The 18,232-nt window shown below is 40.3% G+C and overlaps 1 protein-coding gene across 1 annotated transcript in view; it reads right to left on the bottom strand.

The window, feature by feature from the left end:
• Positions 1–1,645: 1,645 nt before the first annotated feature.
• Positions 1,646–18,232, bottom strand: part of LOC137283629 (H(+)/Cl(-) exchange transporter 7-like) — a 31,978-nt gene continuing 15,391 nt past the window's right edge. The window contains exons 10-24 of the mRNA XM_067815222.1: positions 13,778–13,888; positions 13,100–13,154; positions 12,320–12,380; positions 11,484–11,622; positions 11,071–11,164; positions 10,722–10,891; positions 10,260–10,311; positions 9,800–9,927; positions 9,605–9,690; positions 9,030–9,159; positions 8,407–8,490; positions 7,860–7,952; positions 6,142–6,225; positions 5,092–5,172; positions 1,646–3,291 (exon numbers count right to left, since the gene is read on the bottom strand). Of these exons, the coding sequence (XP_067671323.1) occupies positions 3,193–3,291; positions 5,092–5,172; positions 6,142–6,225; positions 7,860–7,952; positions 8,407–8,490; positions 9,030–9,159; positions 9,605–9,690; positions 9,800–9,927; positions 10,260–10,311; positions 10,722–10,891; positions 11,071–11,164; positions 11,484–11,622; positions 12,320–12,380; positions 13,100–13,154; positions 13,778–13,888 (1,467 nt within the window). The 3' untranslated portion in view covers positions 1,646–3,192. The remainder of the gene's footprint in view (positions 3,292–5,091; positions 5,173–6,141; positions 6,226–7,859; positions 7,953–8,406; positions 8,491–9,029; positions 9,160–9,604; positions 9,691–9,799; positions 9,928–10,259; positions 10,312–10,721; positions 10,892–11,070; positions 11,165–11,483; positions 11,623–12,319; positions 12,381–13,099; positions 13,155–13,777; positions 13,889–18,232) is intronic.

Below are 18,232 nucleotides of genomic sequence, written 5' to 3' on the forward strand. Positions count from 1 at the left end.
CCAGCCTACTGTGCACAACCAGCACTGTCTGATACCAGCCTACTGTGCACAACCAGCACTGTCTGATGCCAGCCTTCTGTGCACAACCAGCACTGTCTGATGCCAGTGTTCTCTACACAACCAGCACTGTCTGATGCCAGCCTACTGTGCACAACCAGCACTGTCTCATACCAGCCTACTGTACACAACCAGCACTGTCTGATACCAGCCTACTGTGCACAACCAGCACTTTCTGATACCAGTCTTCTGTGCACAACCAGCACTGTCTGATACCAGCCTACTGTACACAACCAGCACTGTCTGACACCAGCCTACTGTGCACAACCAGCACTGTCTGATGCCAGCCTTCTGTGCACAACCAGCACTGTCTGATGCCAGTGTTCTCTACACAACCAGCACTGTCTGATACCAGCCTACTGTGCACAACCAGCACTGTCTGATACCAGCCTACTGTAGACAACCAGCACTGTCTGATACCAGCCTACTGTGCACAACCAGCACTTTCTGATACCAGTCTTCTGTGCACAACCAGCATTGTCTGATACCAGCCTACTGTACACAGCCAGCACTGTCTGATGCCAGCCTACTGTGCACAACCAGCACTGTCTGATGCCAGCCTTCTGTGCACAATCAGCACTGTCTGATGCCAGCCTTCTGTGCACAACCAGCACTGTCTGATGCCAGCCTTCTGTGCACAATCAGCACTGTCTGATGCCAGTGTTCTCTACACAATCAGCACTGTCTGATGCCAGCCTACTGTGCACAACCAGCACTGTCTGATACCAGCCTACTGTACACAACCAGCACTGTCTGATGCCAGCCTACTGTGCACAACCAGCACTTTCTGATACCAGTCTTCTGTGCACCATCAGCACTGTCTGATACCAGCCTACTGTGCACAACCAGCACTGTCTGATGCCAGACTTCTGTGCACAACCAGCACTGTCTGATGCCAGTGTTCTCTACACAATCAGCACTGTCTGATGCCAGCCTACTGTGCACAACCAGCACTGTCTGATACCAGCCTACTGTACACAACCAGCACTGTCTGATACCAGCCTACTGTGTACAACCAGCACTTTCTGATACCAGTCTTCTGTGCACAACCAGCACTGTCTGATACCAGCCTACTGTGCACAACCAGCACTGTCTGATACCAGCCTACTGTGCACAACCAGCACTGTCTGATGCCAGCCTTCTGTGCACAACCAGCACTGTCTGATGCCAGTGTTCTCTACACAACCAGCACTGTCTGATGCCAGCCTACTGTGCACAACCAGCACTGTCTGATACCAGCCTACTGTACACAACCAGCACTGTCTGATACCAGCCTACTGTGCACAACCAGCACTTTCTGATACCAGTCTTCTGTGCACAACCAGCACTGGCTAATGCCAGTGTTCTCTACACAACCAGCACTATCTGATGCCAGCCTATTGTGCAATACCAGTACAGCCTGATGCCAGTGTTCTCTACACAACCAGCACTGTCTGATACCAGTCTTCTGTGCACAACGAACACTGTCTAGTGCCAGCATTCTCTACACAACAAGCACAACCTGATGCCAGCCTATTGTGCAGACACAGCCCAGCCCAATACCCAACCATTAAGTAAGCCACCCACTATTAATCAAGAAGTTACCAAGTATATCTATAGAAACAATTTTATATTGGTTCTAAATTATGGTACGAGGAAACACTAAGTACAAAAGTATCCACGTTAATTATGGTTGCAATACATAAACACGCATGAACACACCTTGGACAAACAGAAACAGCCACAGTGGATTCTGAACAGAATGAAAGACATGTGTAACTGGAAATATCAACAGATGTCTGGCATGAGTAAAATGTGTGGTTTAAAATAGTGAACTTTGTTGTAGACTGAAGTAATACAGATGGTGGTGCCTGTGATGCTTGAACTGGTATCCACATTTCAGATCATGTCTGTGCAGGAATACTGGTTCAAGGTCTGAAACTGGTTCAATATCAGTAAGTGTCAATAATTTTAACATGTGGGTATGAATACTGGTTCAATATCGACCACCATCCACAAGGGACATATGCGGGGAGGGACACTCTAATCCTCTCTTTCCAGTTAGTAAAACACCCATTTTCAATCTGTGCCTACCCAGCAATTCTGCCGTTTTCACATACTCCTAGGTATTTCACATCCTGGTCCCAGATGGCAAACACTGAGGATAGTATATGAGCTCCCATGTCATACTGTGTTTACAACAAAAGTGCCTAAAACAAAGTATGATATGGGCACAAATATTATATTCTGTTTATTACCAAAGTCATCAAATCTACTTTCACACACAGGCTGGCTATCCATCATTGCTGCATGTAGAACACAACATCACAGAAGAAACGTGACATCATAGCATTGTTCATGGCATCACATCACCATGACAAAGTGCCCTTGGGCATTGCATGAAAAATATGAACCCCAATATGTTCACCCGCATAGTTAATAAACAAGAATACTTGATGCAGTTTCACCACTGATCAATCTCTCAGCCTGGATTCTGATATCTCTCCTGTATTCAACCTCAGACAACACCATCCCATCAATACCCTACAACATCAGCTTGCTCCAACCTTCCCACTGTGAGCTGCTGCCCTACACTTTAAGGGCGGCAATGTCCTGCAACACTATGGGAATGCTGGTACAGATCTAGAGGGCTGTGATATCAAGACAGAAATATTGAGATATTGAAGATAACTCCAATGCAATACAATACCATCAGGCAATGTACTATTACAGATCTGACGTTATGGAATTGATGATCGTAATTTCCTCTGACCATGGGAACTTAGTCATTATATTGCACACACATGTCATAAGAACAATGGAAATGAAACATTGACATAATAATTTAACATACTAGAAAAATGTCCACCAACTGTCACTGGTACCACAATAGAGAAGCCTTGAGGCAAAGGGTGAGCCTTATGAGCTGTACAGATCCATCAGTCTCCTTGATCCATTCATACTTATCTCCCTTTGCACTAACATCATAAAAAACTTGTCCACCATAACAATCAACAAGAAGTAACTCACACACTCAATCCTGACAAGTGTAACATGATGTTCATGGTGGAATGTTATACCAGCATTGCTTACATCATGGAATCTCAGGGAATTTCAGAGTATTAATCAGGGTCATTATCACACCAGTCTCCTTCATCAACTGTGAGAGACTAGAAGTTCTTCCATGCTAATCTGCCCTCTGTGGCGCCAAATCTTGTAGCGAGCAAGGTCTTTTCTGGTTACCATGCCAATCACCTAGAAACAAAGTATGATTACTGACATGACTTCATTATTTGTGAGTTAGATTCAATATTGCTTTACAACATTACTGAGTTATAATAGCATAAAGATTACCAAAGTCAAAAGAAATGCAATCCCACAATGTTTAATAGTTTGGTTCCACCCTTGAGAGGGTACTACCAAACTGAATTGTAATCACAACGGTAAACAATCATGGAATTCTGGCGAGCCTACTGAATTTAGGTAAATTAACAAACTAATCCTCTTGTGCCCCATTAATTTTCTGAATCTCAACTTATTGAGGATGAAACTTCATGAGAACAGCCATGTTGAAGAACCTCAGTATTGTTTCATAAGTGTGAGAACTCACTGTGTACATGCTTGGTCTACTCTCATGACATATGGAGGACTTTACATGTTAAAGGTCACAATTCATCTAGTGAGTTTAATTTTTCTGAAGTTTTTAGCAATATTCAAGCAATATCACAGCAGGCAGGGGATACCCAAAATGGACTTCACATCTTATATCCATGTGGGGAATCAAACCCAGGTCTTCAGTGTGCCACAATAACCACTATGCCATCCCACTGTCCCTTACCAATAATCCAGTCAATCAAATGAATGGAAGTGAACTGAAGCAATGCAACCTTGGTCCACGGTACGATTAGTTGGTGTAACCTGGTCTGGGGTATGACTAGTTAGTGTAACCTGGTCCACGGTACAACTAGTTCACGTAACCTGGTCCACGGTACGATTAGTTGGTGTAACCTGGTCCACGGTATGATTAGTTGGTGTAACCTGGTCCATGGTACGACTAGATGGCGTAACCTGGTCTGGGGTATGACTAGTTAGCGTAACCTGGTCCACGGTATGATTAGTTGGTGTAACCTGGTCTGGGGTATGATTAGTTAGTGTAACCTGGTCCACAGTATGATTAGTTGGTGTAACCTGGTCTGGGGTATGATTAGTTAGTGTAACCTGGTCCACGGTATGATTAGTTGGTGTAACCTGGTCCACGGTACAACTAGTTGGCGTAACCTGGTCCACGGTACGATTAGTTGGTGTAACCTGGTCTGGGGTATGACTAGTTAGTGTAACCTGGTCCAAGGTACAACTAGCTGACGTAACCTGGTCCACGCTACAACTGGTTGGTGTAACCTGGTCCATGGTACGACTAGATGGCGTAACCTGGTCCACGGTACGACTGGTTGGTGTAACCTGGTCCACGCTACAACTGGTTGGTGTAACCTGGACCACGGTACGAGTAGATGGCGTAACCTGGTCCACGGTACGACTAGATGGTGTAACCTAGTTTGGGGTACGACTAGTTAGCATAACCTGGTTTGGGGTATGACTAGTTAGCGTACCCTGGTCCGATATACAACAGGTGTAACCAGGTGTAACCTGGTCCATGGTACGACTAGATGACGTAACCTGGTTTGGGGTACGACTAGTTGGTGTAACCTGGTCTGGGGTATGACTAGCTGGCGTAACCTGGTCCGGGGTGCGACTACTTGGCGTAACCAGGTCCAAGGTATGATTAGTTGGTGTAACCTGGTCCACAGTATGACTAGTGAGTGTAACTTGGTCCGGGGTACGACTAGTTGGTGTAAACTGGTCCATGGTATGATTAGCTGGCATAACCTGGTCCACTGTATGACTAGTTGGTGTAACCTGGTCCACGGTACGATTAGTTGGCGTAACCTGGCCCATGGTATGATTAGTTGGTGTAACCTGGTCCGGGTATGACTAGTTATAGGGTTATCAGGCAGAGAGGTGTCATATCAGACCAAAGATTTGACCATCTGATCATACCTGGTGTTCTTTGTTGATGACAATGACGTGGCGTAGACCCAGTGCTCGGAATAACTTGAATATCCTCGGTAAGGAGGCAGACTGAAAATACAAACACATATATTTACAAGAGTCATCATAAGATGACACATCCCCACCGAACCAATATGTTTGAAAGAACAAACCATCTGACAGTTACTAATTGTTTTTTTTAGACTAAATTTGACTTGTTTCCATGGAAATCATGAAGAATATAAATGCCATATATCTGTAATCACCAAAGTCACCATTTCAAAATCTGTCTCATATATCTGCCAAGAGCTGTTGAAAGATGGTTTTCGAGTTGTGCTCTGGAAACGAAGCCCATCCCTCCAAGACTAAGTCCAAAAAGTTTCCATGGAAACGAGGAAATAATAAATCACAAAAACCTGTAAAAACCAAAAGGCACCACTTTAGGTTCTAATTGATGTAACTACCAAGTTTTGCAGAAAAATATTGAATTGTTTTTGAACTCTGCTCCGGAAACAAAGCCCATCCCTCCATTTTGAGACTGAGTTCGAAACGTTTCCATGGAAACCGAGAAAATAAGAAATCACAAAAACCTGTACATAGCAAAAGGCACCAGTTTTGGGTCTGCAACACACATCTACCAAGTTTTACTGACAGATATTAAGAAGTTTATGAGTTCTGCTCTGGAAACAAAACACACCTCTGACTTTTGAACCTATGTCCAAAACGTTTCCATGGAAACCAAGAAAATCATAAATCATGAAAAACCTGTAAATACCAAAAGGCACCACTTTTGGTTCTGATTGACAGATCTACCAAGTTTTGAAGAAAAAAATTGAACGGTTTTTTAGTTCTGCTCCACAAATGAAGCCCATGCCTGAGTTATGCTCCAGAAACAAAATGATTACGGATGGACCGACGGACAGACAGACGAGGCGTCAACAATATCCCCCCACACTACATGCCGGGGGGATAACAAAAAGGCCAATACATTATTGACACTGTGCATGGCAACAGCAACATGATCACTACAGATGTAAGAAGGGAATTCCGAGAACTTACATCAGTGACTGTGTATGGAGCAGGATTCATAAATGGCCGCAAGTCAATGGTCATCTCTCGTTCCTGAGGTGTCACATTTATAAGCTGCAACAAGTACACAGGGAAATGTGATAACCAACAAGTACACACATGTCAACATGATAACCAAAAAGTACACACAGGTAAACATGATACCAACAAGTACACAAAGACTAACATGATCACTATCAAGTACACACAGACTAACATGATCACTAACAAGTACACACAGACTAACATGCTCACCAACAAGTACACAGACTAACATGATCACTAACAAGTACACACAGACTAACATGCTCACCAACAAGTACACACAGACTAACATGATCACTAACAAGTACTCACAGACTAACATGATCACCAACAAGTACACACAGACTAACATGATCACTAACAAGTACACACAGACTAACATGATACCAACAAGTATACACAGGTTAACATGATACCAACAAGCACATAGGTTAACATGATACCAACAAGCACACAGGCTAACATGATACCAACAAACACACAGGTTAATATGATACAAACAAACACACAGGTTAACATGATACCAACAAGAACACAGGTTAACATGATACCAACAAGAACACAGGCTAACATGATACAAACAAGAATACAGGTTAACATGATCACCAACAAGCACAAGGCTAACATGATCCAAACAAGCACACAGGTTAACATGATACAAACAAGCACACAGGTTAACATGATACAAACAAGAACACAGGTTAACATGATACAAACAAGCACACAGGTTAACATGATACAAACAAGCACACAGGTTAACATGATACAAACAAGAACACAGGCTAACATGATACAAACAAGCACACAGGTTAACATGATAGCAACAAGCACACAGGCTAACATGATACCAACAAGCACACAGGTTAACATGATACAAACAAGCACAAGGCTAACATGATACAAACAAGTACACAGGTTAACATGATACAAACAAGCACACAGGCTAACATGATACCAACAAGCACACAGGTTAACATGATACAAACAAGCACAAGGCTAACATGATACCAACAAGCACACAGGTTAACACGATCACCACCAAGTACACACAGGTTAACATGGTACAAACAAGAACACAGGTTAACATGATACCAACAAGCACACAGGTTAACATAATACAAACAAGCACACAGGTTAACATGATACAAACAAGAACACAGGCTAACATAATCACCAACAAGTACACACAGGTTCATATGATCACCAACAAGCACACACCGGCTAACATGATAACCAACAAGTACACACAGGTTCATATGATCACCAACAAGTACACACAGGTTCATATGATCACCAACAAGTACACACAGGCTAACATGATAACCAACAAGTAGACACAGGCTAACATGATACACACAGGTCAACATGATCACCAACCACGATCACAATCATCATAAAAGCAAAATGTATCGAAGCATACTTAGAAGTAATCTTGTAAGTGACATTTACTTCGCTAGTATGTATCAATTTTGTGACATTACAAGTGACATTATGTCAATACCTAGGTCAGGTAAACCACAGGCTGCTGTTATACAATCAACCAATGAGTCTGACAGCTGGGTCAGAACTAGTCGCCTCTAATATAAGGTGTGTGCCATGCTACTGCATCCCAGACTACTGGGCTGTCTTTGATACTCAAGAGAATAAAATAATACTATAGGAACCTGTATTGGGGGATATCGTGGGTAGGCATCCCGAAAGTCCACTGACTTCAATGTGGTTTGAAGACTGTTGATGTCAGGATTCTCATTAAACACCTGCGAAACAAAGGAGTGGAAGAATGATGTTTCACTTACTTCATATTGGTCTTAATAATGGCAGGAGACTAGGCAGAGGCATATTTCATAACGAATGCCATAGATCATCTGTCTACATATACATGACATTTATGTCTGCCTCTGTGTCCTACCCAACAGGGCGTTTCAAAATATAAGGTTGAGCCTATCTGTGCCAGGAAGGCCAACAAGACACTGCAAGGTACAGGGTTGTCTCATCTGAAAGAGAATAACCTACAAGATGCCAAAAGAGAATGGGTGTAGTCTGCCTGGGATGAGTTGCAAGACACTGCAAGGTACAGGGTTGTCTCATCTGAAAGAGAATGGCCTACAAGATGCCACAAGAGAATGGGTGTAGTCTACCTGGGATGAGCAGCAAGACACGGCAAGGTACGGGGTTGAGCTCAATTATGTCAAGATGAAACTAGCAACTGACCTTGAACTTGATGAGCATGATAAGCTGAGACCTAAGGATCATGCCCTGGAATGTCCCAAATGATTCATACATCAATCCTCTCCGCTGTAACATGAAGATGAGATACTTAAGTAGCAAATAACTTAACTGGTATGTAATGAAATGTAGACGGCAAATTCCAGTCTGTATCAGTAATGTTCATGAGATGTGTCACCAGTTATTCACCATGCATGTTAACATAAGAAATGGCTGCAAAGATCACAAAAATGTTCTAATTATATCATTTTTCTACTGTCACAATTTTCTTTATTTGTTTAAAATAATTCCCACCGAGTTGGGAAAAAACACTACCCACTACCCACCGCAGTGTGTAGGTGTAACACAATCACTTCCCATCAAACAAACATCTTCAATGTATCAAATGACTGAAGACCACAGAATTGTTCCATGTATTTACTACAAGGAATAAGGTAGGATTTGAAGACAGAGGCAACAAGAAAGATGAAAACATATCTATCACTCGTATCAGGTGATATCGATATTTTAGATAGAGATGGTGGTGAAGTGACAATTCATTTTAATGTCAGCAGGCACTGCTACTCCCAGCTGAGTGGACAACTGGGTTACAATGTTCAATGACTCACTATACATCGGTCAGGACTGTAGTCGTCCACCACAGGGTAACCATTGTGAGTCTCCTTCTTCAGCAGATCCATTATACGTCCCACTGACTCCACTGACCGGAACACTGTCACTGGATGACTCATCACCTCACTGGCACAGAGAGCACATTGATACACAGGTATCGTAAGGTGCATCACCTCACTGGCACAGAGAGCACATTGATACACAGACATCATAAGGTGCATCACCTCACTGGCACAGAGAGCACATTGATACACAGACATCGTAAGGTGCGTCACCTCACTGGCACAGAGAGCACATTGATACACAGGCATCATAAAGAGCATCATCTCGATAAACAGGCATCCTTGATCATTACTGATAAATACACAGACATCATAAGACACTTCGCCTTGGTGCACAGACACATTTAATCAGAACACATCAATATCTAAAGACACGTTGCCTCAAACATCTTGAAACACCTACAAACACATAACTGACCTAATGATTCATTACCTCACTAGCGTGAGGCCAAAGAAAAATCACTAAATAATAAGAACACAAATTCTACTTGATGTGACTATTATCTTACGTGGCAAAGATGTTGGCACTCATGTCTGGTGGCTCCCAGCCCAAGATGGGGACTCCCTGCAGGTGTACATGCATGTCATAGATCCCCTGGAACCGAAGGCCACACATGAAGTATGTCTGCCTGTCCTATGGTACGACAAGTCTCATAATCCATAATCTGCTCTGGACAGTTAATATTTAGTCTGCAGACACATACCTCATTAAAGAAGTCACCAACCCATTTGGCCACCATCAACACAATCATGATTGGAAGACCAAAAGTCACGTTGCCTGTTGCCTCCACCACAATGACTGTCAGACTGATTGTCATCCGGACAATACCACCTGTACAAGAAACATATCCTTGTAACAATCACAGACAGACTGTGGTACTGGAAGACAGGTTTACTCCCATTACAGATACATCAATGAAAGGAAATCAGTCTCAGTTTTAGAACTGCTCCAAAATTATTCATGCAATACCACCATCGTGATGAGATTTATAATAAGGCAGACTAGTTCTCCATAGTCAACTTGTGTTCCCCGCACATGAAGGAAGCACAGGATTAATTAACTTTTCTCCCATGACGAAAATCTAGACACAAGACTTATAGACTCTTTATCACAATAAGTTGACAATAACAGCTATACCCCATCTATCGGCCACAAAGACTCACCCAGTTGAGCAGCTGCTCCAATCAGAGCATACTTGCCTGGGTCTGCCCAGTCCTATAAAACAACACAGGAGACATCAGACATTACTTCCACACTAATCACACCTATCATTACTCTTATGTTGTACAGCGGGGGAAGCATATGTTGCCCGTTTGACTGATTTCCCTATGAAGAGTTGTTTCCCTTGTCATGAAGGAAACCTGTTGCATATATTATGGGTTCAGATCCCAATTCACATATATGTTTTCTAGATTCATTACCACCAAACCTGAGTTTGCTAATTTCATAAAACATCTAAATGTCATGAGTCATGTCAGGGTTGAGAAGCTGGGACAACTGAAATACTGAGTCACTCATCCAAGTGTGTGAGTCAGTTGTCCCTGCAGCTACTACAGAACAAGGGCTCACACCAGTGTTATTCCCTTCAAAATCCAGCAGTCACCCCATATTATGTTTGTACTGACCGCATGTGGGACCAGGAACTGAAGCAGGATACCAAACATCCGGCCCCAGGCTGCACCAATCAGGAGGCTGGGAATAAATAAACCACTGGGCACACTCAGGCCATACGTCCAACATGCCAGCAGGAAGTAGCTAAGGGTGTAGAATCCCAACGTCTCTATGTTGTAGGATCCTGGGGGTACAAAGACATATGCACGTAAATGACTAATAGAAAGTGTTCTTCTGTTGCACCCTTCGATCGTAAACATCATCATCATCAGCAGCAGCAGCAGCAGCAGTAGCAACAGCAGCAGCCAAGAATGATGAGACAACATTCACCGTCACCCTCATGGTAAGAGAACAATCACTCACCGACACCCTCATGGAAGAGGTTCTTTACACTGGCTTCAGGAGTCTGGAAGAAGATGGTTGATGTTGAGCTGAAGTAGCCATCCTGGCAGAAAAACTGAAACAGACATGAGGTAGCTACAGACAAACAGGAAGAACCACCCGCTAAGAGGAGCATATCAGTCAGTATCTTGTTATGTCCCAGTCAGCAATATTACAGTCATGCTGGTTCACGGCACCATTAGTTATCCAGACTCACACTCAGAGCCATGTAACTCAGCCTGATGACATCATCCAAGTGTGAGATACAAGAGATACGATCTGTGAGAGGGAGAGAGAAGAGAACATTGGACATGTGGAAGAGAGGAAGTGAAATAGGTAGATCAGGATGCAGCTGACACAAGTGTTGCTAACAGTACATGATGGTGCTGACTGACCTGTATGGGAACTTCCTCTGAGTTGCCCTTCATGGGTTCACAGTCGTTGTTGAAGTAGATGGATATATAGCCCACTAAGCCTGTCATGGCTGCCACAATCATCGCTTCCAGCACCTGTTTCCACTTCTTCTGGACGAATCTACACAGGAAGTTCATCACTACCATGAACTGCTGGCAGTGTAAACACTGGGAAAAACGCCATAAAATACACCCCACCATATATGGCATGGATACACACTATCACTGTCATATATTGCAAGGATACAAACACAACCATATATGGCAAAGACACACCCTATCACTGTCATATATGGCAAGGACACACCCTATCACTGTCATATATTGCATGGGCTTTACAATATTGTTTGGATGTTTTTCATAATAGAATATGTACAGGACCTAATGAAAGAATGACAACACACATCCTGGTATCTGTCAAAGAAACACAAGTTTGTTATTCCACATATTACTCAGTAATATTCTAGTCATACAACAATAGCCTGACTGGATCTGGACCAGACAAACCAGTGATTAATATTAAGAACAATGATGCACGCAGTGAGGATATGATGGCACACAAACACTGGAATCAATGACACCTGCAACAACCAGCTTTGGGTGATGGGAACACAAGTATCTTCCAGAGAGGACTGTGTTTAGTACCCATGGGACACTGACATGCTAAGAGTGGAGACTGCCAGCATTCCAAGAGCACACAAAACTGAACACACTCAGTCACTATGACTGAAGAAATCAGATCAGAATGTAACCATGGCAACACTATGGACATGCATGACATTTCATTGGCTAGTTTTGTCGTGTAAGAAAAAGCTCACCTCATCCTGTAAACAGTCAGCTTGTAGTTGATCTGATTGAACAGAGCACCTAACAAGCCACCTGAAAGAAACCATATGGTTGTTGAACGTGACACTTACAACATGATCTCACATGATGCTTACCCTAAGACACATAACAACAGTTGCTCTGCTCCATATACTACACAAACTAAGTTAAAGAACACTCACCTTCTTCATGTAACTTTAGTTCATCCACAACAAAAACAAGGGGTTCCTGAATCTCTGAGTAGAATAATTCAATCAATTAATGTCCTTTTCTCTTTCATAAACAACAGACTCAAATGCAGATGCATCCACATTTCCTCACCACTCACCCCTTCCGTAACCTCCAAGAATACTCATCCCCTACTCGATTATGTGCCAGAATATGACAAACCAATCAGATTGTAATGTATGTAATGGATGTTTGCTTTGATTAAAATAGTCCCAACTACTTAAATTGTTTATAGCATTTTTAAAAATCATGAGCAAGTGAGTAAGTGAGTTTATTCTTACGCCGCACTCAGCAATATTGCAGCTATATGGCGGCGGTCTGTAAATAATAGTGTCTGGACCAGACAATCTAGTGATCAACAACATGAGCATTGATCTGTGCAATTGGGAACCAATGACATGCATCAACCAAGTCAGCAAGTCTGACCACCCGATCCCATTAGTCGCCACTTACAACAAGCATAGTCGCCACACACACGCACACGCACACACACACACACACAAATATGGAAGTACTGAATGAGAAAAAACCCTGGGACTACTTACCAATGACTCCCATTATCAAAAATATAGGTATCTCAAAACCAGAATACTGGGTATTCTGAAAACAAGGGAAAAAAATCATTGTCTTATATCATATATATCTAGGGAGAAACGTGGATGGCACAGTGAGTGGGCTTCAGAATACTTTGAACATTATACCTATCTTAAAACAGGAATATGGATTTCATGTTGTCAAACAAAGCAACAAAATCATAACAAATAATATTCGAACTCCAAATAGTGTGAGTGATATAACTGTACAGTGAGCAACAACTGTATGTTAAAGCTGAGGCAGATCAGGATACCAGCTACAGCTGCTTAACACCACGAAGGTGACACAGTCTGTATGCTTTTACTACCTAACCAACATCCATCACCATGAAACTGCCCTTGCTGAACAAGTACCAAAACAATAATCATTGTCAGTAGATCCTGGCATATGTAAGGGGCACAAATCCTTGCAGCAAATTGCGAAACTTTACTGAGGGGGTAACATATCAGGCATTATATGAGCTACTGACACATGGCTCTTGATAACAATTTACATGAAGTTGGTGTCTACACATAGACATGCACACCTAATACATCACAAACATTTGTCTCAGTTTTTTTAATTTTCATTGGGTTTGGTAACTTATAATACCTGTGACAGACTTATGGCAAACAACTACATCTGCTTACATCAAATTTTCCAAAGTTGATAAGACCAGGCGACGAAAGATCCCAAGCATGACCCTTGACATAGCTTTGTACAATGTTCAAGGTGAAGGTCGAGGTCATGGAAGCAAAAAACTGAAACAGGTATTCAAGAAACTTACACAGGATCTCAAAACCACGTTGCCAACCTGATTTTTGTTATTGATCGTATTTGTCTAGTCTGTGGTCTATGTTTGTAAACCCATAAGACCCAATTGTCATTTAAGAAATCAGTCAAATTGCAAACATTATTCCCATAAAATCCACATTAATACCATATATTACTGTGTATAAACCAACCCTATACATAAGCCCTAACTTGACCCCTAAAATCTGTGTCAAAATGGTACGTTTCGTACACAAGCCGGCACCCCGCATCAGACATCTGGCTGTTACAGTCTTGGATGTATTACATAATTATGGTAAGTGATAATAATAGCATATATAATAAAGATTATACTGCTCATTATTCTAAAAATCCATGTTTGTTTTCTTTTCTATATCCACACTATTATGCTAAACCCGACAGAATTAGAATTATACACTATTTTCCCAATTTCATTAGAACAAATTCTCATACACATGCTTCATCAAGGGGTCCACATCATCAAGTTGTCAAAGAGCAAAGTAAGAGGAGATAATTAATCAATGTGAATAAGCTGAAGAATACAACAACAACAGTACTCATAAAACCGTTAAAGTTGTCAAAAGAACATTATAACTTACTACTTGCATCTTTTTTTAGTGATTGTCCGAGCGATCGTCCTGACAGGGCACTGACGACCAGAAAAATACTTTCGTGAAATTGTGTATCATAGATAAGGTGACCCCAGCTGTTTTGGTCCTCAAGATTCAGCTTATACAGGGTAATATATGGTATTGACCTTACAACACTAGTAGCTTACACAGATATGAGTGTATGTACTAAACAGTCTAATAACTAGATACATTGACCTTACAACACTAGTAGCTTACACAGATATGAGTGTATGTACTAAACAGTCTAATAACTAGATACATTGACCTTACAACACTAGTAGCTTACACAGATATGAGTGTATGTACTAAACAGTCTAATAACTAGATACATTGACCTTACAACACTAGTAGCTTACACAGATATGAGTGTATGTACTAAACAGTCTAATAACTAGATACATTGACCTTACAACACTAGTAGCTTACACAGATATGAGTGTATGTACTAAACAGTCTAATAACTAGATACATTGACCTTACAACACTAGTAGCTTACACAGATATGAGTGTATGTACTAAACAGTCTAATAACTAGATACATTGACCTTACAACACTAGTAGCTTACACAGATATGAGTGTATGTACTAAACATTCTAATAACTAGATACATTGACCTTACAACACTAGTAGCTTACACAGATATGAGTGTATGTACTAAACAGTCTAATAACTAGATACATTGACCTTACAACACTAGTAGCTTACACATATATGAGTGTATGTACTAAACAGTCTAATAACTAGATACATTGACCTTACAACACTAGTAGCTTACACAGATATGAGTGTATGTACTAAACAGTCTAATAACTAGATACATTGACCTTACAACACTAGTAGCTTACACAGATATGAGTGTATGTACTAAACATTCTAATAACTAGATACATTGACCTTACAACACTAGTAGCTTACACAGATATGAGTGTATGTACTAAACAGTCTAATAACTAGATACATTGACCTTACAACACTAGTAGCTTACACAGATATGAGTGTATGTACTAAACAGTCTAATAACTAGATACATTGACCTTACAACACTAGTAGCTTACACAGATATGAGTGTATGTACTAAACAGTCTAATAACTAGATACATTGACCTTACAACACTAGTAGCTTACACAGATATGAGTGTATGTACTAAACATTCTAATAACTAGATACATTGACCTTACAACACTAGTAGCTTACACAGATATGAGTGTATGTACTAAACATTCTAATAACTAGATACATTGACCTTACAACACTAGTAGCTTACACAGATATGAGTGTATGTACTAAACATTCTAATAACTAGATACATTGACCTTACAACACTAGTAGCTTACACAGATATGAGTGTATGTACTAAACAGTCTAATAACTAGATACATTGACCTTACAACACTAGTAGCTTACACAGATATGAGTGTATGTACTAAACAGTCTAATAACTAGATACATTGACCTTACAACACTAGTAGCTTACACAGATATGAGTGTATGTACTAAACAGTCTAATAACTAGATACATTGACCTTACAACACTAGTAGCTTACACAGATATGAGTGTATGTACTAAACATTCTAATAACTAGATACATTGACCTTACAACACTAGTAGCTTACACAGATATGAGTGTATGTACTAAACAGTCTAATAACTAGATACATTGACCTTACAACACTAGTAGCTTACACAGATATGAGTGTATGTACTAAACAGTCTAATAACTAGATACATTGACCTTACAACACTAGTAGCTTACACAGATATGAGTGTATGTACTAAACAGTCTAATAACTAGATACATTGACCTTACAACACTAGTAGCTTACACAGATATGAGTGTATGTACTAAACAGTCTAATAACTAGATACATTGACCTTACAACACTAGTAGCTTACACAGATATGAGTGTATGTACTAAACATTCTAATAACTAGATACATTGACCTTACAACACTAGTAGCTTACACAGATATGAGTGTATGTACTAAACAGTCTAATAACTAGATACACTGACCTTACAACACTAGTAGCTTACACAGATATGAGTGTATGTACTAAACAGTCTAATAACTAGATACATTGACCTTACAACACTAGTAGCTTACACAGATATGAGTGTATGTACTAAACAGTCTAATAACTAGATACATTGACCTTACAACACTAGTAGCTTACACAGATATGAGTGTATGTACTAAACAGTCTAATAACTAGATACATTGACCTTACAACACTAGTAGCTTACACAGATATGAGTGTATGTACTAAACATTCTAATAACTAGATACATTGACCTTACAACACTAGTAGCTTACACAGATATGAGTGTATGTACTAAACAGTCTAATAACTAGATACACTGACCTTACAACACTAGTAGCTTACACAGATATGAGTGTATGTACTAAACATTCTAATAACTAGATACATTGACCTTACAACACTAGTAGCTTACACAGATATGAGTGTATGTACTAAACAGTCTAATAACTAGATACATTGACCTTACAACACTAGTAGCTTACACAGATATGAGTGTATGTACTAAACAGTCTAATAACTAGATACATTGACCTTACAACACTAGTAGCTTACACAGATATGAGTGTATGTACTAAACATTCTAATAACTAGATACATTGACCTTACAACACTAGTAGCTTACACAGATATGAGTGTATGTACTAAACAGTCTAATAACTAGATACACTGACCTTACAACACTAGTAGCTTACACAGATATGAGTGTATGTACTAAACATTCTAATAACTAGATACATTGACCTTACAACACTAGTAGCTTACACAGATATGAGTGTATGTACTAAACAGTCTAATAACTAGATACATTGACCTTACAACACTAGTAGCTTACACAGATATGAGTGTATGTACTAAACAGTCTAATAACTAGATACATTGACCTTACAACACTAGTAGCTTACACAGATATGAGTGTATGTACTAAACAGTCTAATAACTAGATACATTGACCTTACAACACTAGTAGCTTACACAGATATGAGTGTATGTACTAAACAGTCTAATAACTAGATACATTGACCTTACAACACTAGTAGCTTACACAGATATGAGTGTATGTACTAAACAGTCTAATAACTAGATACATTGACCTTACAACACTAGTAGCTTACACAGATATGAGTGTATGTACTAAACAGTCTAATAACTAGATACATTGACCTTACAACACTAGTAGCTTACACAGATATGAGTGTATGTACTAAACAGTCTAATAACTAGATACATTGACCTTACAACACTAGTAGCTTACACAGATATGAGTGTATGTACTAAACATTCTAATAACTAGATACATTGACCTTACAACACTAGTAGCTTACACAGATATGAGTGTATGTACTAAACAGTCTAATAACTAGATACACTGACCTTACAACACTAGTAGCTTACACAGATATGAGTGTATGTACTAAACATTCTAATAACTAGATACATTGACCTTACAACACTAGTAGCTTACACAGATATGAGTGTATGTACTAAACAGTCTAATAACTAGATACATTGACCTTACAACACTAGTAGCTTACACAGATATGAGTGTATGTACTAAACAGTCTAATAACTAGATACATTGACCTTACAACACTAGTAGCTTACACAGATATGAGTGTATGTACTAAACAGTCTAATAA

This window comes from Haliotis asinina, chromosome 5 (genome assembly GCF_037392515.1).
Source record: "Haliotis asinina isolate JCU_RB_2024 chromosome 5, JCU_Hal_asi_v2, whole genome shotgun sequence".
In the NCBI taxonomy this organism is placed as follows: Eukaryota; Metazoa; Mollusca; class Gastropoda; order Lepetellida; family Haliotidae; genus Haliotis; species Haliotis asinina.